Raw genomic sequence first — 22,823 nt, forward strand, 5'->3', positions numbered from 1 at the left:
AGGATGGTCTCGATCTCCTGACCTCGTGATCCGCCCGTCTCGGCCTCCCAAAGTGCTGGGATTACAGGCTTGAGCCACCGCGCCCGGCCTAAGGCTTTGCTTTAAGCTTCCATAACTATTGCCAGTTCTCCCGAAGAGGCTGTGCCCATTCTGCTGTCACCAGTGGGGTGTGGAGTCCTTATTTCCCCATGCCTTTGCCAACACTGTTAGCTGACTTTTTCATCTTTGTCTAGTTGGTGACACATGATAATGTGATTTGCATTTCTTTAATTATAAGTGAGATTGAGCATATTTTCATGGGCTTTTAATTCTTATGTATTTTTCTTAAGAACCTATTGATGTCAATTTTCTGTTTTAGGCTTTTGAACTTTTTGTTACTGATTTGTAAGTTCTTTTATATTAAGGCAATGACCCATTTCTTTGTCCTGTATTATAAGTGTTTCCTTTTTTCCCTTTCCTAGTTTGACTTTTGCCATCTAGAGGTTGTAAGTTGAGTGGTCAGATCTGATCTAGCTTCCTTGAGAGGTGCCTTACTTCAAAAGTTCTTTCTCAGACTAAAAAAAATTTGCCCATTTTTAAAACTCTTTGATGGTTTCATTTGTAATGTTTTAGTGTTTGCTCAGTCTGGATTCCCTTTTTGTCTTCCTGTAGCCCCGTCTGTGACTTCCTAGAACTCCAGCGTCGTTACCGCAGCCTCCTAGTCCCCTCAGATTTTCTGTCCGTGCATCTGAGTTGGCTGTCAGCCTTCCCTCTGAGCCAACCCTTTTCCCTCCATCACCCGAGCCGGATCCAGGTCTCTTCTGAAAAGGAGGCAGCTCCAGATGCTGGTGCTGAGCCCATCCCTGCAGACAGTGACCCCGCTTATAGTTCCAAGGTAAGCTGACAGGTGTCTGTCACTTAACCTGATTTCTGGAGGCTGAAGGCAGCTCTGAGTGTCTCCTCCTGCACAGGTACTACTGCTCTCTTCCCCGGGGTTGGAGGAATTGTATCGTTGTTGCATGCTCTTTGTGGATGACATGGCTGAGCCAAGGGAGACGCCAGAGCATCCTCTGAAGCAGATTAAGGTAAGAGCTGGAGGGCAGGAGGAGATGCATTCGCTGGTAATGTCCAGAACCTGTCATGTTTTGAGTGCGCGGCTCCTGTTCCTGAATGCACAGAAACGAGGCATCTCAGAGCCGAATGCCCCTCATTTCACCCAGGACGAAGGTGCAGCTCAGAGCTGTTCTGACGAGTCAGAGAGCGCTAGGTGGCTGGCTCATGTTAGCAGATAGAGACCTCACTGTGTGATGGACTTCCCCACTTCCTGCTCCCTTCATCCTGATGGGTGGCAGCCTTGCCCTGCAGTGGGAGACCCAGATAATGGAGTTTTTTGTTTCGTATCCCTGGTCTCTTTTTGCAGTTTTTGCTGGGCAGAAAAGAAGAAGAGGCAGTGCTGGTTGGGGGTGAATGGTCTCCTTCCCTGGATGGCCTCGACCCCCAGGCTGACCCACAGGTGCTGGTGCGCACCGCCATCCGCTGTGCACAGGCCCAGACCGGCATTGACTTGAGTGGCTGCACCAAGTGGTGAGTGGGCTTCCTGAGCCTCGGCTGCACCAACCCAGCAGGTTGGGGAGGTTTTGTTGGGGAGGCCCAGTCCCTGCCCCTTTCTGCTGGTTAGCTCTCTTCTGCCCCCTAGTCCCGCTCCTGTCCCCTCTGCTGCCTCAGGCTAGCGTGGGGTGTATGCCAAAAGCTGGCTGAGCCCCAGGCTGCACTTGAGACTTCCTTGAGTTGTCCTCACACCTTGTAGGGTGCTTGTACGGTTGCGGCCTCCCCACTGGCCATTTCTTGAGGACTTGGTCTGTAGCTTCGCTGTTGTGTTTTCAAAGCTTGCCTCGCAGTACGTGCTAATTGAGTGCTGACTGGAAACTGAAGCCCTTGCCTGTGAATGTGGTGTCTGCGTGGAGTTGTCACTAAGGAAGTTAGTACTTCCTTTTGCTATGTGCAGGTGGCGCTTTGCCGAGTTTCAGTACCTGCAGCCGGGACCCCCCCGGCGGCTCCAGACAGTGGTGGTGTACTTGCCGGACGTCTGGACCATCATGCCTACTTTGGAGGAGTGGGAGGCCCTGTGCCAGCAGAAAGCTGCAGAGGCAGCTCCTCCGACCCAGGAGGTACCAGGGGTAAGGCTGTGCCTTAGCCAGCAGCGGGAGATATAGGTGGCCTGATCCTGGGACTCAGAGGGTCTCATCTTGGCTGTTGTCACAGGAAATGGAGCCTACTGAACAGGCACCGGACGCCTTGGAGCAAGCAGCAGACACTTCTAGACGGAATGCAGAAACTTCAGAGGCCAGCACACAGCAGGAAACGGACACTGATCTCCCAGAGGCCCCTCCACCCCCGCTAGAACCTGCTGTCATCGCACGCCCTGGCTGTGTGAACCTGTCCCTCCATGGGATTGTGGAGGATCGGAGGCCAAAAGAAAGGATCTCTTTTGAGGCAGGTGTCAGAGCCTTGGGGAGGCTATGGGCTGGGATCTGTGGGCCTTGAGCAGTCTTTCTTCCTGATGCTCATGGACCCTGCCACCTCCCCGTCAGGTGATGGTGCTGGCCGAGCTGTTTCTGGAGATGCTCCAGAGGGATTTTGGCTATAGGGTTTATAAGATGCTGCTGAGCCTTCCTGAAAAGGTCGTGTCCCCACCTGAACCTGAGAAGGAGGAGGCGGCCAAGGAGGAAGCCACCAAGGAGGAAGAAGCCATCAAAGAGGAGGTGGTCAAGGAGCCCAAGGATGAGGCACAGAATGAGGGCTCGGCTGCCGAGTCAGAGCCCCCACTGGTGAGTACCCTGCCACCTCAGGCTGTCGTAGTGCTTACCGTGACCGCACATCTTCACCCCGGGCTCTGAGTGCTTCCTGCGCCCTAGCTCATTCCCCACTCCCTTGCTCAGCACGCACTGAGGCTGCACAGCTAGTAAGTGGCACACCTAGTGGAAGGGAAGGTGGCGCAGAGGAGTGCAGGGAGCATGGCTGAGCAGCCTGACAGCATAGAAACCCCAGTCACTGAGAATGCTTAGCAGAGTCGGGTGCTGTGATTGCCTGATGGTTAACTAGAAAATTTTGTAGGTGGGGTGTAATCCCAGCACTTTGGGAGGCCAAGGCAGGCAGATCACGAGGTCAGGAGTTTGAGACTAGCCTGACCAATATGGTAAAACCCTGTCTCTACTGAAAATACAGAAATTAGCTGGGCGTGGTGGTACATGTCTGTATTAGCTACTCAGGAGCCTGAGGCAGGAGAATCCTTGAACCAAGGGAGGTGGAGGTTGCAGTGAGCCGAGGTCGTGCCACTGCACTCCGCCCTGGGTGAGAGAGCAAGACTCTCTCAAAAAAAAATAAAAAATAAAATTTGTAAACCTTTTCTAAAATACTAGTCTTTTTTTTTTTTCTTTGAGATGGAGTCTTGCTCTGTCGCCCAGGCTGGAGTGCAGTGGTGCAACCTCGGCTCACTGCAACCTCAGCCTCCCAGGTTCAAGCGGTTCTCCTGCCTCAGCCTCTCGAGTAGCTGGGATTATAGGCACCCACCACCATGCCTGGCTAAGTTTTGTATTTTTGTAGAGATGGGGTTTCACTATGTTGGCCTGGCTGGTCTTGAACTCCTGACCTCAGGAGTGCTGGGATTACAGGCGTGAGCCACTGTGCCCAGCTGCTTTTTGTTTAAATACTATCAAATAAATGTAGTTTCTTCTGGGACCAAGATCAACTCCTGAGGAAAAAAGCCCAGGTGTCTGGTGATGCCCTGGCATGCTCTGAATTCCACTTAATGAAATTAAATACATGAAATGCGATGGTGTCTAGAGCCCTCCATACAGTGCCTGGGGCATAGTTATTACTCACGTGGCAGCCATGATTACTATTGGTAATTACGGTAACTGCCTTCCTTCTAATCACCTTCGTCTGCCTCCCTAGAAGGAGGATGGGCTTTTGCCCAAACCACCCTCTTCTGGGGGAGAGGAAGAAGAAAAACCCCGGGGCGAGGCTTCCGAGGACCTGTGTGAGATGGCCCTGGACCCAGAACTGTTGCTTCTGAGGGATGATGGAGAGGAGGAGTTTGGTATGTTGAGTGGTGAGAGGGGAGCTCACAGGCTCGGGATGTGGCTTTCCACCTGTGGCCAAGCTGGTTTTCATTTTCGGACTGTGGAGTTGGGTGGGCCCTGCTCTCCATTTATCTTGGGCTTTCTGTAGCAGGAGCAAAGCTGGAGGATTCGGAGGTCCGGTCCGTTGCCTCAAACCAGTCAGAGATGGAGTTCTCTTCACTTCAGGACATGGTGAGGCCTCTTCTCCACCTCTCTGGGCCTCAGTGGTGGTGAGGCTTGGCAAGGCCTCCGGCACACTCCTGGGAAAAGAATGCTTACCAGTGATTTCCTTTCTTGATGGACCCAACACACAGTGTGGTCCTTGGCTTACGGAAGGGCACGTTCATAGGCTCCAGGAGAACATTTCAGTGTCTGTCGGGGTGAATGGGAGAGAGGTATTTGATCCTCTGCTGAGAGAGGAGCACAGGAGCTTTTGTGAAAGGGCCCCAGAGAGGAAGGCTGGCTTGGGCGTGATGAACATCAGTCAGGCTGCTTGATGTTTTGTGTTTTAGAGACGGGGTCTCGCTATGTTGCCCAGGCTGGAGCACAGTGGTTCACAGGCATGAACATAGTGCACTGCAGCTTCGAACTCCTGGGTTCAAGTGATTCGCCTGCCTTAGCCTCCCCAGTAGCAGGGACTTTAGGCATGCATCACTGGATGTGACCTGAGCTGCATATGGCCCAAGCCACTGGATTCTGAACAGGGTGAATCCTGGGCGGGAGAGCCACTGAGGGAACTATTTGAAAATCCTGCTCATCTTTGTTTTCTTTGCAGCCCAAGGAGCTGGATCCCTCTGCTGTGCTCCCCTTGGACTGTCTGCTTGCTTTTGTGTTCTTTGATGCCAACTGGTGTGGCTACTTGCACCGGCGAGACTTGGAGAGGATCCTCCTTACCCTTGGGATCCGGCTCAGTGCAGAGCAGGTACCTTCTTTCTTCTGCCCCAGGACATGGGCACAGGCCTGCACTTACTCCTGCTCCAGGTTCCTGCCCACGGCCAGGGTCGGGGACTGAGCCTTCTGGTCAGTAGGTGTCTGGGGGTGTGTTTTCTGCAGGCCAAGCAGCTGGTCAGCAGGGTGGTGACCCAGAACATCTGCCAGTACCGGAGCCTTCAGTACAGCCGCCAGGAGGGCCTGGACGGTGGCCTTCCCGAGGAGGTGCTCTTCGGTATGTCCTGAGCCCTGCAGCCTTCCTGGGGCACGGGTAGGGCAGGCTGCCCTCTCCGGAAACCCCATCCTGCAATCTTTTTCACGGTTCCCTCTAGGAAACCTGGACCTGCTGCCCCCTTCTGGGAAGAGCACGAAGCCAGGTGCCGCCCCTACGGAACACAAAGCCTTGGTGTCCCACAATGGCAGCCTGATCAACGTGGGGAGCCTGCTGCAGCGCGCGGAGCAGCAGGACAGCGGCCGGCTCTACCTAGAGAACAAGATCCACACACTGGAGCTGAAGCTGGGTGAGGGCCTGGGGCTGCATCTACCACGGGGGCACGTGCAGACCAGTAGGGAACCCGTTGCTTAGGCTCAGGCGCTGCCCTGTGCTCTGGGCCTTGATGGAGCAGCCGTCCCTCTGTTTCCTCCTCCACCTTGCAGAGGAGAGCCATAACCGTTTCTCAGCCACTGAAGTAACGAATAAGACGCTGGCGGCAGAGATGCAGGAGCTGCGAGCCCGGCTGGCGGAGGCTGAGGAGACCACCCGGACGGCGGAGCGACAGAAGAGCCAGCTCCAGCGGCTGTTGCAGGAGCTCCGCAGGCGCCTGACCCCCCTGCAGCTGGAGATCCAGCGGGTGGTGGAAAAGGTAAGGTGGGGGTGGACCAGGAGGCAGCACAGCTCCTTTCCCTGAGCTCCAGAAACCCCCGGAAGGGTGCTTGCCCCTATGTCGGGAGTGACCAGAGGGCCAGCAGGCGCCAGCTTCTTCCGTCGCTTGCCAGGCTGTGTGCCCCTGGTTGCAGGTTCTCTGGGAATTGAGCAGTCAGCAGCGTGCAGCGGGAGCTTCCCAGCAGGAGACAGTCCGCAGTCCTCAGATCGCCTTGCCAGGCCTGATTCTGGGTACATCTGTTTCAAACAGGCTGACAGCTGGGTGGAGAAAGAGGAGCCAGCACCTAGCAACTGACGGCCTCACACGGAACTGCCATCCTGTGAGGGCAGCGGTGGCGCTCGGCAAAGTTGGAGCCCTTGCGGTACCAGAAAGCAGCGGGAGCGAGACCTGGGAGCCAGGGCAGGGGTGACTGACCCCATGCTCAGCCTCTAGGGGACGGCAGGCCATCAGGCTGGGGGCTGTGCTATGTGGGATGGATGTGTGAGGAACCCCGGTTCCAGTTACAACTAAATACAACATCTTTTGCACCCCTAGAATGTCATATTGCCCTCAACCTTGGTATTTCTCCTGGGGCCCTTTTAGTCTTGTGCTGACTTTCTCCTGTCCTTTTCCAGTTTAGAATAAGACAGGGGAGAAAAAGGCTTTTCAAGTGTGTGACAAGGTCTGATATCAGTGAACTGAACTGAACTGAAGAGACAGATGTGGAGCCTGGCTGGGGCTAAGCACCCCCTCCTCCAGATGGCACAGGCTCTGCTAGGTTCCAGATGCAGGCTCCTGGGGGAAGGGTCCCCCTTGGCCATCACGGGAATGGAGTCCATGCTAGAAAGTGCTCAGTGTTGGGCTGGGTTTGCCAATAGAACACTGTGTTCCAGTCACCCCAGATTTGCCAGAAGAAACCAGCACCTCTTTCCCGTGGCTCCTGTGTTCAGAATGTGGTATTGGCTCTGGCCCAGCCTTCTCCCCTGTTACCCATAATTCTTGCCTCTTTCCATAATCCGTGGTTTCAGTTTGACTTTGTATATAAAGTTGGGTTTTTTTTTTTTTTTGGCTTGTTTTTTAAATAAACCAAAGTCAAAAACAAACCGAGCGTGTCCTCCACAGCTCTTCCTACTCCTCTCCTAGGCTTGCCTGCGTGCCCTCCCGCCCAGCATCTTTGCTGGACCACAGTGCAGTTCACTCCAAAAGGTGGGGCAGGGCCGGGGAGGCACACACAGACCCCCTGCGTGCTGGGCTGCCTGCTGGAGGGTGCTGCTGCTCAGCGGAGGGCAGCAGGCCCTGAAAGTTTCCCCTGCTCGCCCTAAGTTACAACACAATACCATGTGGACATTTCATTGAAAACTTTACTTGAAAAAATAAAATTCCAAATACTCAGGAGAGACACAAACCCACTGTTTTTGCTTTGAGACCTGTGAATTCATGTGGGACAGTTCCACTGACAGTTTGAGGTCCCGAGGTAACAGTTCTCAGTGACCTCGGGAACCCCAACAACTTGGGTCCCAAAGTCACGAGGGTAGCTTTTGTCTTGCTGGGAAGCTGGCTGAGGGCCTGCCAGGGCTGGAGGACCAGCTCTCCTGGGCAGGGTTCAGGGCCTCTCCCAGAAAAAAGAGACTTTTAAGTGAAAAGGCAACGAGGGGCCAGAGGGCTCCCCAGGATGGGTCTTTTGGAGGTAGATTTGATGCCCACAATGCATGCAGGGCTAAGACCCCCCAACTGAGCCGACAAAGCCCATGGCTTCAGAAGGGCTGCAGCTTGCTCGGGCCATGGGCCAGGATGCATGCTGGACGGTTCTCCAAATAAAAAAGCCCCAAGGGTTTGTCTACACTGCTTACCTGCTGGGGATGTGAGTGGGGAGATGGCGGCCTGTCTAGGGATCCTGGTGCGGGGCTCAGGAAGAGTCACTCATTGCAAAGGGCCGGCACGTGAACCAGGGCCATCTCTGTCCCCAGCCTGTGAGAGGAGCAGCTAGCCCTGAGAAGGGCAAGGACGAGCGAGGCTGACCGTGTCACAGGAGTCGTCCAAGAGTGACGGAGATTCAGTCATCGGCCACAATGGAGAGGGCCCGGAGCTCACTGAGTTTGGCCTCGTTCTCCCGCTCCCGCTGCTCATCGGAGTGGCCTGGCTGGTCAAGCTGCTGGGTCAGGTCTCCAAAGATCTTGTGCATTTCCGAGTAGTACACAACCTGGGGGAGGCGGCGGGTTGGCACATGCTGGCTCCAGGGAACCATGTGCTTCAGGGGGCGAGAGGCTCACACTCCTCTGCTACCCTCTGCCCTCACCCATCTGGAGCTGTAGCAGCATGCCTTTGGGAATGTGCAGGGCACAGAAAGGCTCTAAGACTGAACCAAAAGGAGCCGGGAAGCAACAGGGCCTCAGTGGCTGGAGGTGGAGGTGCCCCTGCTTTGGGCGCCTGGTTTCCCCAGCAGCAGGTGCAGGAAGGCATGGGCCTTCTAGGGCAACTGTGGGATGATGGGCACCATGACTGGAGTTTTACTGCTTTTTGTAAGCTAGGGGAGAACCCGTGGCTTTTGTCCATGGCAGAAAGAGGGCATGGTAGACTGGTGGTTGGCTCCTAAAGCCCTAAGCCGGCTTTAGAAGCACAGGCGAGAAAGGGGATGCCCGTCTAGCCTTCCATTCCCTCCCAACTTGCATCCACCCTTGCTCATGGCCCAAGCTGCATGGCCAGGGGGACAGCTCAGAGGCCAGGTTCACTGCCAGGGTCCCTCTAGGGAGGCACCAGAACCGGGGTGGGAAAGGACACAGGGATGAGGGTGGGGCAGGTGGAGGAATGGGGAGGCCTGTCAGTTCTCACACATGGCTGAGGACCAGGGGCTTTTCCACAGACAACAGGGGCCACTTCTGCCTCAGTTTCTATCTCATGACCCAGTGAACACATGCAGTTTCCTGAAAGCTTCCACGCTTTGCACTCTAGACACAAGGAGGAGCTCTAGACACTAAGGGGACCTTGTGGGAAATGCCAGGTGGGGCAGGGACCCACGGCTGACACTCCCGAGGCGAGATTTCTGCCGGCCGACAGGGAGCTAAAGTGAGCTGGTCTCAACACTGCTGTCACCTCTGGGCTGGGGGTGGGCTGCCCTACCCGCCCCTCCCTGCCCAAGCCACTGCGCACTGAGTCACCGGGGATGCTCACTTCTCCATGACTAATGGCAGCCGGGCGGGCGAGGGGGAGGCCGGGGCCCAGGAGGCAGTCAACAGCCCCCAGCAATGCTGCCTGGTTACAGGGCATCCCTGGCCTCCCATCTGCTCCAACCTGGGCATGCAGGAGCCTGGCACCCTGTGGCTTCCTCCTGTGAGCAACAGGAGGGAGGGTGTAGGGAAGCACCTAGGTGACAGTAAGGAAGGGGCAGGCCCAGGTCTCCCGTGAACCCGATGGGGCGGCTGAAGGGAGCCCTCACTGCAGGAGCAAGCGTCGGGAGAAGTCCCCACCCTCCTGCAGAAGGTTCTAGGTCTCACTGCTGCCTACAGATGGCACAGGACCAAGGACGTGGGTCACTGACAAGGCCCAGCCCTAGCATGAACCCTGCTCAGGCGTCCTGATTGGGGTGGGTGGCCACCCTGACTCTGGCCCGGCAGGGTGGGTGTGCGGGCCAGGGCTTTGTGGCTGTGACTGCGGGGCCTGCAGGGAACGGCCACTGGAGGGCGCCAGATGCCCACCCAGGCAGCGCAGTCTGAGGCTCAGGGACCTGGCGCCCATGGCTGCCAAGGGTGTTGGGGTACTGAGGCTGTCGCTGAGTGCGAGCCATCAACAGGGTCCTGTGTGGAAGGGACCCGCTTCTGGCATGGGTGCCCACCCTTTTCTATTTTGCCAGTTGGGGGAACAATCTTTGCTAAAGGCTTGAAGATGGAGGAGGGTGAGGAGCGTGGGAGCCACAGGTGCTGCCACTCCATGTCCTCCCATCCCCGAGTGGAAGGGGACACTGGGGCCTGGCCCGTGTCTGACCCCCAGTGGCGCCCCCATGCCTCCAGGCCTGCCTTTCCACCCCAGGGCCCTAAGAGCAGCCCTGAGTGTGGCTCTCCCCAGGGCTCTGGCACCCCTTCCCTAGTGGCTCCAAGGCAAAACTCCTGCTGTTTCCTGCTAAAAAGAAGACTGGCCCGGGGCGGGCAGGGGAGGGGAGCTGAGTCCTCAGAATAGGCCTCCACTCTCCAGATCCCTTTCTCCCCAGCATCACCCTGGGTCAAGAACCTGCACACCTGAGGGTGTGGGGCAGAGGGGCTACTTAGTGAAACGCAGAGAGATCCAGGGAGGAGCTGCCGGACAAAAGGGAACCTTGGCCATGCCTGGTCTGGGATTCACCAGAGCAACGTGAGGACTCCAGCAGCAGACAGGGCTCCCAAGTCGCCGAGCCGGGGACTCTGGTACTAGAATGAATTCCTTTGGGGCTGTGCCTGGGGTGGGTGCCCTGTCTTTGTGGAGAATGGTTAAGCCACCCTTCCAGCGTGGGTAACAGGGAGTGGCATGAGCTATGTCCACCCAGGGGAAGGGCGCCTGGGCCTCACCTGTGCTCGGATGAGGGACTCAAAGCTGGGCTGGAAGTAGTCGAGGCGGCTGCCGTAGAAGCGCGGCATCTCCTCCAGCAGCTGTCTGTTCTTGGCTTCGAAGTCCTCCCGCACAGGCCGCAGCTCCTCTCGCGCCTAGGGAACAAGACCCTGGGTGTCAAAACTCTGTCTCACTGCTGGGTGTGGGATATGGGATGGGTGGGGTGGGGACGGCTGGTGACTTGGTCCTGGTGCCCCCAGGCGAAGGGAGGGACTTACCACAGGTGACCACGATGGCCCATCTGTCCAGCCCCCGCCCGCCTGTCTCCCCTGGTACCTGGTGGAGCTTGGCCAGCACTGGCCCCGTCTTCTCCTTTTCCTCATACTTCTCCACCTTGGCCTGCAGCCTCCTGTAGTCCTGCAAGGCCTGTTCCCGCCGCTTCACCGCCATGTTGAGGCTCGGGAAGACGCTGCCGAACCTGTGGGACAAGCTGGCTGGAGATGGGCCCGCTCTTGGAGGGGCAGCCTGGTCAGCACTCACTTTTCCAAAAATGCGCCCTGAGCACCTACTAAGTGCCAGACCCTGCTCTAGGTCTTGGGGAGTTCACCATGAACAAGACAGATGAGGCCCTGTCCCCCGGAGCTTGTGCGAAAGCGGACAATGTCGTGGGGTGAGGGCAGATGAGAGGGGGCGGGGCTGTGGGCCAGGTCCCGGGAGCCCGGCAGCACAGGGTGGCCCAGGAATGAAGGGTGCCCTGACCCCCACCTCCTGTGAGTTTTATCACACGATGGACTAGAGGATTGTGGGGAAGGTGCCTTTGAAGTCATCTGGCCAAGACCTCACTTTTAAAAAGGAGGGAAACTGAGGATAGAGAGATGACCTATGACTCATCCAAGATCACCATTGGGCGGCAGAGAAGGTCTAGAAGACAACACAGGTGTCCATGTTCTCTGTCTGGCACCCTTTCCAGACCTCACAGGGCCACTGGCAGTTGGCAGAACTGGAATCTGAACTCAGTCCTGGCCCAGGGCACCTTCTCCTTCAAGGGCTCCTTGGCAACACGAAAGCAGCAGAAATCCTACGGTTCTGCCACTGGAACAGCCAAAGTGCCAACCAGTTGCTTCAGGAAAACGGCCTGAGGACCTCCTACAACCCCACCATGACTAGAAGGGACCGCATGGGAGACTCAGAAGAGGGGGCCCAGAGAGAGCAGCGGTGGATGTCGTGGTGCTGCAGGTCCACACGGGCCTCATCTTTGTGACCCATGTGGCCTCTAGTGACCAGGAGCAATGCTCTCCTAAGGCTCTCGCTGCTGCTGCTGCTGCTGGAGGGCTGGCCCTCGGCACGATGGCAGGGGGCGTCTACCAGGCAAGCCAGAGACCTTGAGTGCCCGGGATCTGGCTGTGCAGCCCAAGGAGCTCGTGACTCTGTGGCCATTCGGAGGTGACCCAGGACCAGAAGAGTTGGTTCCTCCTGGAGGTTTTTATGGGAACCCAGAGAGGAGGAAAGAGGAGGGCAGGAGGCAGTCACTGAAGCTTGGGTCAGCCGCTCACAGGCACTCAGAGACTCACTGTCAGCTTCCAGGAGCTCAGACACCATGCAAAGCAGGACTTCCGAGATCGGCCTCTCAAAGGGCATGACCAAGAATCTGGTTTAGAGACAGAGTCTTGCTCTCTCACCCAGGCTGGACTGCAGTGATGTGATCTCTGCTCACGGCAGCCTCTGCCTCCCGGGTTCCACTGATTCTCATGCCTCAGCCTCCCAAGGAGCTGGGATTACAGGCGTGCGCCACTATGCCCAGCTAATTTTTGTATTTTTAGGAGAGACGGGGTTTCACCATGTTGGCCAGGCTGGTCTTCAACTTCTGACCTTGAGTGATCCACCCGCCTCAGCCTCCCAAAGTGCTGGGATTATAGGCATAAGCCATCGCGGCCGGCCTGGTTTTAAAAAGCCTCACAAATCAGGTGTCCACTTGAGGTAAAGTTTTGCCAGAGAATAAGAGGATATAAACTTTACCAAAGCATTACATGCCCCAAACTAAGTCGCAGACCCAGGGAGTAGATTTTGCTGAAACAAAGGGCTTATCTCCAAGACAGGCTACTAACATGAATCCTCTACCTCAACAGTGTCCATAACTAACTCCCTAACAAGGTGCTAAGTGGGTGAAGCCACCAAAGCACCCTGAATTCTCACCCGTGCCCTTAGTAATCAAACCAGCATCTGACCGACTTGCTGGGCAGAAGCCATGGGCCTCCCAGCACTGTGCAGAGAACGCAGGCCCCTCAGCACTACGGAACTGAGGGTGGGAAGCAGACACCACCAGGACGCATGGTCACCCATAGCGTGGGCTGGAGTGAGACCGCTGGGAGGAGCTAGGCTTGATGCTTTTGCCCAGGGCAGCTGCGTGGTGGAGCTGCAGCTGCTGGGGAGCCCCGCCCCCTTCCTGGGCAGCTGAGAGGCACGTGCTCTGGCAGCAGGGGCAGCTGGGCCAGAGAGGATACCAGGCCGCCTCTCCCACCACCCCAAATGGCCAAGGGACCACCGGCAGCCACCCCGGTCCTCGCCCTATCCTTGGGTTAGAAGCCAACTGCTGCTTGGATGGTCCCAGTGCCTGGGCCTTGTGGGTGCCTGGGAGCTGCCGGGTGGGTGCAGGCACTGGGACAGGGCATGGATGAGAGGCAGGCAGGAGGCAGCAGGTGGAGAGCTCTCTGGCCCTGGCCTCAATCCCACCACCCTGAGCTCACATCCTCAGGAAGGAGGGCATCACAGTGTCAAGCCATGTGTGCTCAAGGCACCTTCCATAGCGCGGGATGGGAGGAGCCGCATGCCCGTTGCTCCAGCAGCCTGAGCCCCCACATCCCCTGTGGCACCCTCATAGCCTCCTTCCCACAGCTGTCGGCTGGGGCTTATTATTTCCTGGGCCAGAGTCAGAGCCACCAGGAGCACTGACTACAGGGGAGTGCCGAGCAGGGGTGAGGGAGGCTGGGTTACAGAGCTCCTCAGGGGATGGGGTGGTGGTGTCTCCAGGTAGCCACCTGGCTGCATGGGCTCCTGCCAGCCCCCTGGAACCAAGACCACCTGCCTCTGCAGGAGATGTGGCTGCAGGCCACCTGCATTGTCCACTTTCGCACAAGCTCCAGGGGACAGGGCCTCATCTGTCTTGTTCCTACCCCTGTGGGAAGAGCATGTCTTCACCATGAAAACCTGTTTCCCATGACAGCACCCCTCAGTCACCAAGAGGCTCTGCCTGCTCAGGCCACTGGAGGCAACTGCTGATAAATTACCACCGCGGTGGGGGGGAGGTTGGGTCCTGGGATTGGGATTCCCTAGGGGTAGGGACAAGTGTCACACCCTTCTACATTCAGGGGGAACTCACATCAGTCAGGGCGGGGCGCAGCTTGTGCCAAGGTGACTGAAGAGTGGGGGACCAGGACTCTGTCACATCTGCCCTGGTCACCGACCCACTGAGGCCCCATCTCCCCGTTTTCTACTTCTCAGCAACAGAACAGACTTTGCTGAAGCCTCAGGGTGGACAGTGGCCGTGCGATGGTGCCGTGTGGGATCTCAGGTCAGGGCTCAGGGTGCTGGCAGGGGAAGTGGAGACACGCACAGGCTGGGCCCCTGTGCCGGCCCCTCCCAGATATGCCCCTGGGACCCCACAGAGGCCCTGCTGACTCTACCCAACCACATCGGGGGCGGGGGGGCCTCTCCCCAGGTGTGAAGCCAGGACCCAGGCTCCACTCTGCTCTCCCAGCGCACTTCACCCCTCCTCTCTCCCTGCCCACCTCAGCCCGCCAAGACCTCTCCTGCTCCTAGGCGCTGACTGTCCCATTCTGAGAAGTCAGTTTGGCTCTCTCCTTCCACACGTGGGGAAACAGCCTCTGAGGCCTGCTGGGGGCAGGTGGGACAGCCCACTCAGCATGCCCCGCCCCATGGTCCTGCGCCCCGCCTGGCCGCTGACCCGAGAACACGCCGTGGCTTTCCACTAGACTGTAAGCTACTGAAGTCTGTTTTACATTTATCCTCAAAGAAGGGGGCCAGGCTAGGCCCAGGCCAGTGATCAAAGAATTACCCATGATCACTGCCCAATTCTTGTCTGTCCTAAGGCTCAATATCAAACTCACTCCCCTGGGGATGGGAGGGGCGAAGAGGAGCAGGAGAGGGAAGGGGAGCGAGGCCGGTTGGGAGGTGGGCTGGGCGCAGCCAGCACTGGTGGGGAATGCCTGCCATGCCTTGGTCTGTGCCCACGCAGCCGGGAGCTTCCACCCACCAGGAAAGGGAAATTGAAAGCATCCCCATCCGACATGTGAATGCGGCCCAGAGACTGGGGATTAGAGGCCGAGCCCCTGCAGGGAGGCCGGGGGCGGTGGGGTGGCCATGTGGCCATGATCTTCATCAGAGGACAGGAAAGCTGGAGTTTCCTGTTTCCGGTGCTGGGGTCCCTGGGAGCTTCTCTTCTGGCAAGAGGAAGCCAATGGGAGGAGGCTGTAGGCTGCGCAGTTTTATGTGGTTGGGGGAGATCATATGTCAGCTGTGGGGACGCAGGGAGAAGCCAGCCAGGCAGGCCTGAGGGCTCACGCAGAGGTCAGCGGATCTGCTGCGGAGATGTGCGCCCCCTCTGCCACGCCCCCACCTTCCTGGCAGGTGGTGGGCCACCAGGGTGGTGGGAAGTGGCCGGGGTTTCTCTCCATTTGGGCTTCAGAAGCCAGGAATCAGATTTCAAGGGCGCCTTGTTGATACTGAAATTGAGGTGGGAGTCAGTTCCCCAGTTCTCTGAGTCCCTGCCTCACTCGGCCAGCCATGGGTGCCTGTGGCAGCCTCTGTGTCCGTCTCTGGGAGCCGTGTGGCCCTGGCACAGAAAAGCCCTCTGTGGGCAGGGTCTGCTCAGCCTGCATCCTTCCCAACCAGCCCTGAACAGTCTGTCCCGAAGCCCAGGACCAAAACCCACAGCCACGGAGCTCTTTCTGCACCCCAGCTCTCTATGCAGCCCTGTGGCTTGGGGCTGCACCGTTACCAGCAGGCAGGGGGTGGTGGATGCCCACCCTGGGGAGGCTGGGGGGCCAGGGCTGGAGCGGGAGGCACAGTCCCTTCCCACCCTGCCTTCTCTGAGCCTCCATGGTCCTGGCGTAGAAACAAGAGCTTGCTAGGGTCAGGCGGGCCTTTTCCTAATCCCAAACTTCAGGTCTGCACAGTCAACAAACAGCTCAGCAATCCCAAACACCAGGGGCTGCAGGATCAAAAACTGCTCCCCTCACTGCCCTCTGGGCCCTGGGCCAGGCCAGTGATAATTAGGCAGAGCCTCATTACCCAGCCCTGGCAAGTCGCTGCCCGGGACCACCGCAGAAGAGGCAACAAAGCGCAGCTGGGCGAGCAGGAGCTTTCTAGGTCACAGCCTGCTCGCGAGAGGCCAGGGAAGATGAAGTGATTCCAGGCTTCAAGGCACGGCTCTGCCTGTTCCCCGCCCTGGGGACCGAGGGAATAGGCCTGTCTGATCGCTGACCAGGGCCTGCCCAACAGAAGATGAGTCTCACAGAAGCATTCCTGACCCCAACAGGTCACAAGCTAGGGGACCTTCCCGAGCCAGACCCCGCTGCCGCGCCCCTCCCCGTGTGCGGCCACCCCCACATTTCCAAAGCCGAGTGCTGCAGGCAGCTGCTCTCCCAATCCAGTGGGGCAAGATGAAAGGCCTTGCTCATGTCCACTGAGGGCTGGCCAAGATCTCTGCTAGCTCCATTCAGCAAGCCCTGGCCCCAGTGGCTCTCAAGCAGGAGGAAGCGGTCAAATGGCCAGCAGAGCAGCGGCGGTTGCTGGGCGGGGTGGGGGGCGCGGGGCGGTGGCAGGGTCCCCTGAGCTCGCCTGGGCCATGCGGGTGCTCTGGAGCCCCCAGGAGCATGGACGCTTAGGCCACAGGTCACAGAGCTGACATCCCCACTGAGTTTCCCGTCAGGCCCCATGGGAATCTGGGGACAGGCAGCTAGAAATCCTGTTCAGTCCCCAAGTGATCGTTGACCTGTCTCTCCTGTAAGTGCCCCGAGGCTCCCAGGTGACATTTACTCACTTTTTTAAGGGCTCGATCACAGTCTTCTGGATCTGGTTCACCTGTCAAAGAAACACCCGAAGACATTAAAACTGGTAGGGAGCGGAGGACGACAGGCGAGGCAGGGCCCCAACTACCGCCGGGCCAGGAAGTCTGAAGGGCCACAGGGCGCTGTCCTTGTCCTGGGCCTGGCCTTGCTCAGGGTGGATGGCTGGGTGGGCGGCCACAGAAGGCTCAGGGGCTGGGGCGAACAGGACTGCCGTCGGTGACCCAAGCTCGTGGAGCCTCAAGAATCAGGTAGAGCCAAGGTACAACAGTCTGGAAAGAGCCCCGTGGGCTTGCAGCACATGGCAGCACACGAGGCCAGAGGGCTCAGAACCCCGAGAGCAGAGGGAGCGCACTCGGGCCTCCCCGCACAGTCCACCCAGAGGCCCAGACGTGGGGTGGAAGTCATGCTTGCCCACCCCAGAACAAGACCTAGTCACCTTTTCCTGGTTGAAGGCGTCCATCCGCTTCATGGCCGTGTCCAGGGCCGTCACCATGCTCAGAAGGTCCTGGTCTTGCTCGCAGAGGGGGTTGGAGAGTAAGTCCAAGGATATCTTCACGGCAGATTTTGACATGGCTGTGAGAAGCCAAAGCTCAGTGAGCCTTCTACGAAGGGGCAGGTTTCACAGCCTTCTCTCCAGGACCCCGTCCTCCTAAGCCAGGGGCCTGCACCCTGAAGACCTCTTCCCACGGCCACGGCCGTCAGAATGGCGAAGTACCACACAGCCACAAGCCGCTGATCCCCATGCTTTAATGCTCATTCCCAACCCTAACACTGCTCTGGACAATTCTTTTGAGCGGCTTTACCTGTTCTCCAAACCCTGGGTTAGAAAAGGACCATCTGCGTGGGAGGCTATAAAATACGTTTCTGGCTCCGAAGATTCTAATTCAGTAAACCTGATACCCAAGAATATGCATTTAAAACCACCTCTCCAGGTGGTTTGGACGTGACACTTGGTTTGGGACTCCCAGAGGGACAAGAATAACAGTACTCCAGTTTACACACGCTTTTACTACAAAGGGCCCAACAGTAAGTATATCAGGCTTTGAGGGCTGCACGATTTCTGTTGCAACTTCTCAACTCTGCCGTGTGCTGTGAAAACTGGCAGCGACAGCACATAAAAAATGGATGTGGCTGTTTCAATAAAACTTTATTGACAAAACTGGGTCAGATTAGGCCAGCAGCTGTAGCTTGTCAACCCCTGGTTTCCTCGACATCCAGTAGGAAGAGATACACTGGAAACTGTGCTTTCCCCCGACACTCACCCAGACACATTCTGCAGCTGCTACAGGCGGCACTGGGACAGCAGGGCCCTCCTTCAGGGTCTCTTCCTGCTCCTCCAGAATTTTGTTTGTAAATAATGGAAACCTGGGAACTTGTATGGGACAAAGAGCTCCAAAGCTGCCAGCAGGTCCCCATCTTGGGGTTCTACCACTGCTAAATGAGAGTCCCAAGCACTCTCATTTAGGGCTCAAACAACCCAGGGGATGTCTAGCAGAAATGTATTTTGGTTCCATTTTAGAGAGGAGGCAGATCAGGCGCAAAAGGATTTGTAATGCCTCCACGGTCAAATGGCTGAGCGTGCCAGCTGGGCCCTGACCCTTGACCCTGGGCAGCTGCTTCCCTGTTCACTGCTTTCCTTATGACGATCTGGCCTGGAGGAAGCCAGTGGACAGGTCCATCAAGCTCTGTCCATCAGGCGTCCACTGACGTTTTTCAAGGCACCCTGGTACCCGATCCCCACGAATGTGCCACCCACCCCTCTGTGCTCCTCCCTCCTGTGTTGACATTCCCTGCTGGGCAGATGGGAAGCCTGGGAGTCACAGGCGGCTCAGAGGCGGGCTGGAGACCTGCTGGCAGCTTTGCAGCTCCTGGTCCTGAATGTGTTTTCAGGCCTCCATTATTTCTAGATTCTAGAAACAAAATTCTGGAGGGGCAGGAAGCGGGCCTGGAGAAGGGCCATGCTGGCCTGATGCTGTCTGTACCAGTGTCAGAGTGCGTCTGGGGCAGGTCTCAGAAGACACATTGCAAATGCATTTCTTACCATATGCATGTTACTGAATTTAAGATGCTCTTCATTGTAAGTCACTTATTGTATAAACTACTAAGAGAGAAAAAACTGTTGTCAATCAAACCAGGCTATACTTTTAGTGCTTTCATTTTGGAGATGTTAACTGTGGAAAAAGTGTCTTAGGACCCATGACATAAGGTCTGCCTCCCAGTTAATTACAGATGTGGCCTCGCCTAGCACTCCATGGCATGAACCTGACCCCTGACCCTCCGCTCCCCAGGGAAGGGTCTGCCCCCTCCAGGCCCCTTCACCAGCCAGCAAAGCAGTGCTGAGCAGACTAGCCGGCCAGGAGCACCCTCCTGGGGTTTTTCTGGAATCTGGGAGAGTGCTACAGTCACCCAGCAAAAGGGCAAACTGTAGGAGAAGGCTGGAAATGTAAACTTTCCAGAAATGTTGAAGCAACGGAGGGAAAAACACCTCTTAAATTCTGTGGAGTGACCCTGTAGGTTTAGGAACAAACGTTATGTGTAACGTGATTTGATTATGAAATGATCACATACAGCATAATAAAAAGATAATAAAATTCTGGATAAAGCTGGAAATGTTTCCAAAAAATATCTTCTGCTATTTCTTAAAAAAAAAATCTGAGGAAAACAACCCAAAAAGCCAGAGGAGCAAGGAGACGTTCTTCCCACTTTCCTTTTCTTGTTTTTGATACGGAGTTTCGCTCTTGTGGCCCAGGCTGGAGTGCAATGGCATGATCTCGGCTCACTGCAACCTCCACCTCCTGGCTTCAAGCGATTCTCCTGCCTCAGCCTCCCAAGTAGCTGGGATTACAGGCACCTGCCACTACACCCACCTAATTTTTGTATTTTTAGTAGAGACGGGGTTTCACCATGTTGGCCAGGTTGGTCTCGAACTCCCGACCTCAGGTGATCTACCTGCCTTGGCCTCCCAAAGTGCTGGGATTACAGGCGTGAGCCACTGCGCCCGGCCCAGCCCCATTTTCTCCTTTCTTTCCCACAGCTCTTGCATTGTCAGGAAGTCAAGGAACTGAGTGGGCTCAGTGGCCAGTCCTGGGCAGAACTGGGTCTGGAATCTCCGCCCAGTGATGCCCCCGCTTCTTGTGTGCAGAGCAGAGCTGGGGTAGATGACACCAAGAACACCATGGCCTTCGCTGGGCGTGGCGGCTCATGCCTGTAATCCCTGTGCTTTGGGAAGCTGCAGCACGAGGATCCCTTGAGCCCAGGAGTTCGAGACCAGCCTGGATGACATAGCGAGACTCCGTTCCGCCTCAACAAAAATAAAGAACAGCAGGTCTCCATGCCCCTCTGGACCTGTGGTCCCTGCCCCAGCCCATACCTCTCATTGTTTCCTATAGGGTCTGGGAGAGGGGCACAGTCAGCCTGGCCCATACCAGGAGGCTGGTGGTCTTTGAACCTTAGAGAAAGTGAGGGTCTTGGACCCCACCTGGGTCTCTGGAGTCCTGATGCAGCCTCTGGAATGTAAGAGTCAAAGGTTCACCAGAGCACTCTGAAAGTAACATCAGTTTCTGAAAGAAAGGTCATCTTTTTTAGAATAACTGGGGATTTTCCACCTTGCTGGGGAGCTTAGGAAATTCCACGCTCAGGAAAGGCATCCTTCCATTCCCCTCAACTGTCCAGATCAGTGGCGCTCACAGTGTGGGCCTCAGCATCACCTGGGAACTCCAGGGACACACATCTTCAGGTCTCGCTCAGCCCATGAGTTAGTTGGAGGCTGGAGGTGGGGCCCGGCGGCCTGCAGCACAGCAAGCCCGCCCACAACGCTGATGCCCCGTATGTGAGACTGACGTGGCCATCAGGCTCGCCTCAGCTCCATGACCAGCACCATGGCTCTTCAGAGGCACTGTCTCTGCCCACATCCGTTCCTGAGGATAGCAGTGCTAGGCTTCTGCAGTCACCCATCAAACTCTGGTTTCTCTGCTGGAAAACTAAGCTTTCCACAGCCACAGACAGTGCGTCACAGACCCCTGATGCCCTCCTTGGTTCCGGAGCAAGCCACTGTGAACACAGCACACCCTGGCTTCATTTATGCTCTGACAGTGCAGCTGTCTGCAGAAGCAGGAAGGAAAGGAAGCAACGGGTCACAGCAGCTCCCGAACTGGAAAGGCAGTGGGGACCGATCAAGAAAAATGTGACCCAAGAACTCAGACCTGAAATAACTACAAAACAAACAACTGCAGACAAACTCCCAAATCCGGTCCTTGGCTTGTGACACACATAGTTTGGCAACGCTAGAGGCCAGGAGCAAGGTGCATGTTCAGACCAGCCCACAGCCCAGGAATTAGCACTGGCATGAGAATTCACGGCACAGACCAAGACGGCCACAGTCCCTACACCGGTAGTCAGCGCTCACCAGGGCATCGTGGTGGCGGTGGTGGTGACGGCGGCTTCCAGGGAAGGAATGTTTTCCTTTTGTGACAGTGCTTTGTAGGAAAGGTGTGTTTACACATCAGTAACTGGCTGAGACTTAGGAGCTGGCATAAAATGGGAACAAATTCAAATCACTGCCTCTATTAGGGACATTTCAAGGGTTTTCCTCTTAACTGCAGTACCAAGTAGGAGCAGGCTGGTCCTCAAATCCCACCCTTAGGTGCCCACTGCCCTGTGGCCCTTTGAATGGTGTCAGGAGACAGTGATGCTGCCATTTGCACTAGGCTCATAGATAGCCAAGCCAAGAGTGGATGGGCCAGGGTTCCGGAGCAGGGACTGTTTCAGTCGCCTTCTAGTTTGGCGGTGGGGGTGGGCAAAGGAAAGAGTGGGGCATGGGCAACCTTCGCTGGGGAGACAAGGCCCTGGACTTGGAGAAGAGGAGCTGAACACTTCCTCCTTTATCAAATGGACATGCCCGTTTATAAAATGGGTGTGTCATGTGCCCTGCCAATCTCAAGGTCAGAAGAGCTCAGATAGGTGAAATTTCTTCACAGCTGTAGCAGGGCATTATTCAGCAGCTGGAGTGGCTGAGGGGACTGAAGACGGCTTCTCCACTCTCCTGCTGCCTCTCCTGCATCTCTGGTCAGTGTGCACGGCCTTTGGGCCTCCGCGCTTGCTGTCTGTGTTTCAGGCCCTCTTCCCTTGGCTCTACTTGTGTGGGTTACTCATTCCTTCAGGACTCTGCCTAGAGAACACTTCCCCAGGAAGGCCTCCCTTGACCCTGTCGCTCTTTACCTCCTTAGTTTTCTTGACCCAACACGCCATGACATGTCATTTTGATACCGATCCGCTTGTGGACCTCTTGCAGGGCTTCCTCCTAGAACATAAGCTCCCAACTTGTCTTGCTGTTGAGTCTCTAGTGCTGACAGTGCCTGGTACATGTGGGTTCTCAGTCAGTATCTGCTGAGTGAGAGGAAGTAGGCAGTCTTGGCCAGTCTTGGCCATACCCAAGTCTCTTTCAGGTCCCCGTCCCAGTGTGGTAGACGGACACGGCCCTCCCAACAGACCCAGGGAAGGAGCTGCAGAGGTCCACCCAGTCAGAGAGCCTTGCCGCCGACAACGATGACAGTGATGACAGGAGCGGACGCCCCGAGAGCTAACCCTTGCCAGGCTCTGTTCTCAGCGCTTCACGTTGCTCATCCGACTTTATGTTCAACACGAGCCTATGCCACGCGGACTGGCACTACCTGTGCTTCTCGGGTGAGGGAGCTGAGGTAGAGCTAAGCCGGCTGTCCAGAGTTGTGCAGGGAGTGCTGAAGCTATTCATCAACCCTTGGTCACGTGCTTGCTGCTTTGGGGCGGGAAAGTCAAGGCCTTGGAGAAAGAACCTGAAGGAACGGTCTCCATCTCTCCCGGTTGCTCGTCGCCTCCTTCCTGGGACATGGCCTGTGGCAAGGGCTCTGGACGCTCCCTTATTCCAGACCTGCCTGGAATAGGCTCCGGGGCCTAGTTCTTCCTTGTTTCAACCAAGGAAGGCTCCTGGGCCTAGTTCTTCCTTGTTTCAAACAAGAACTCTCCAGCCAAGAAACCTCCCCAAGGGCCCTGGCTGCTTCCCAGCACCTGCTGGCCCCCATTTCCCACGGGCCTCCCAGTGCCCTTTGTCATGACAGAATTATCTGGGGTATTTTTGGCCTTACACTTTAACCCAAGCTGTTTAAACACACAACAGCTTCCATTCTTGTTGCCACTGGAGCGCCCGTCCCAGCAGGACAGGGAGTTTCGTTTCTGCAGGAGGGAACGTGCTTCCCTTTCCCTCTGGACAGCCTGAGCCGGCGGCCAGGATTATGAAGCAGTGGAGGCATCTGATAGCAGAAGCTTCCACCAGCTGCAGTACTGCCCTGACTGGA

General features: G+C 56.6%; 2 protein-coding genes across 6 annotated transcripts in view; one reads left to right on the forward strand and one right to left on the reverse strand.

Annotated features, from left to right (window-relative positions):
- Window positions 1-6,991, forward strand: part of CCAR2 (cell cycle and apoptosis regulator 2) — a 15,442-nt gene extending 8,451 nt beyond the window's left edge. For all 3 annotated transcript variants that reach the window (XM_011939839.1, XM_011939841.1, XM_011939840.1), the window contains 13 exons: window positions 652-874; window positions 951-1,064; window positions 1,400-1,563; window positions 1,985-2,156; window positions 2,242-2,472; window positions 2,571-2,807; window positions 3,934-4,078; window positions 4,210-4,292; window positions 4,876-5,022; window positions 5,154-5,265; window positions 5,363-5,551; window positions 5,688-5,893; window positions 6,164-6,991. In XM_011939839.1, coding sequence (XP_011795229.1) covers window positions 652-874; window positions 951-1,064; window positions 1,400-1,563; window positions 1,985-2,156; window positions 2,242-2,472; window positions 2,571-2,807; window positions 3,934-4,078; window positions 4,210-4,292; window positions 4,876-5,022; window positions 5,154-5,265; window positions 5,363-5,551; window positions 5,688-5,893; window positions 6,164-6,208 — 2,068 coding nt within the window. In that variant the 3' untranslated portion in view covers window positions 6,209-6,991. The remainder of the gene's footprint in view (window positions 1-651; window positions 875-950; window positions 1,065-1,399; window positions 1,564-1,984; window positions 2,157-2,241; window positions 2,473-2,570; window positions 2,808-3,933; window positions 4,079-4,209; window positions 4,293-4,875; window positions 5,023-5,153; window positions 5,266-5,362; window positions 5,552-5,687; window positions 5,894-6,163) is intronic.
- Window positions 6,992-7,236: 245 nt separating this feature from the next.
- Window positions 7,237-22,823, reverse strand: part of BIN3 (bridging integrator 3) — a 48,778-nt gene continuing 33,191 nt past the window's right edge. For 2 of the 3 annotated variants that reach the window (XM_011939837.1, XM_011939838.1), the window contains 5 exons: window positions 16,931-17,067; window positions 16,467-16,507; window positions 10,745-10,886; window positions 10,429-10,563; window positions 7,237-8,093 (listed from right to left, as the gene is read on the reverse strand). In XM_011939837.1, the coding sequence (XP_011795227.1) occupies window positions 7,947-8,093; window positions 10,429-10,563; window positions 10,745-10,886; window positions 16,467-16,507; window positions 16,931-17,067 (602 nt within the window). In that variant the 3' untranslated portion in view covers window positions 7,237-7,946. The remainder of the gene's footprint in view (window positions 8,094-10,428; window positions 10,564-10,744; window positions 10,887-16,466; window positions 16,508-16,930; window positions 17,068-22,823) is intronic. The other variant, XM_011939836.1, reaches the window with a different exon arrangement.

Source organism: Colobus angolensis, unplaced genomic scaffold (genome assembly GCF_000951035.1).
Source record: "Colobus angolensis palliatus isolate OR3802 unplaced genomic scaffold, Cang.pa_1.0 Scaffold184, whole genome shotgun sequence".
NCBI lineage: Eukaryota > Metazoa > Chordata > Mammalia > Primates > Cercopithecidae > Colobus > Colobus angolensis.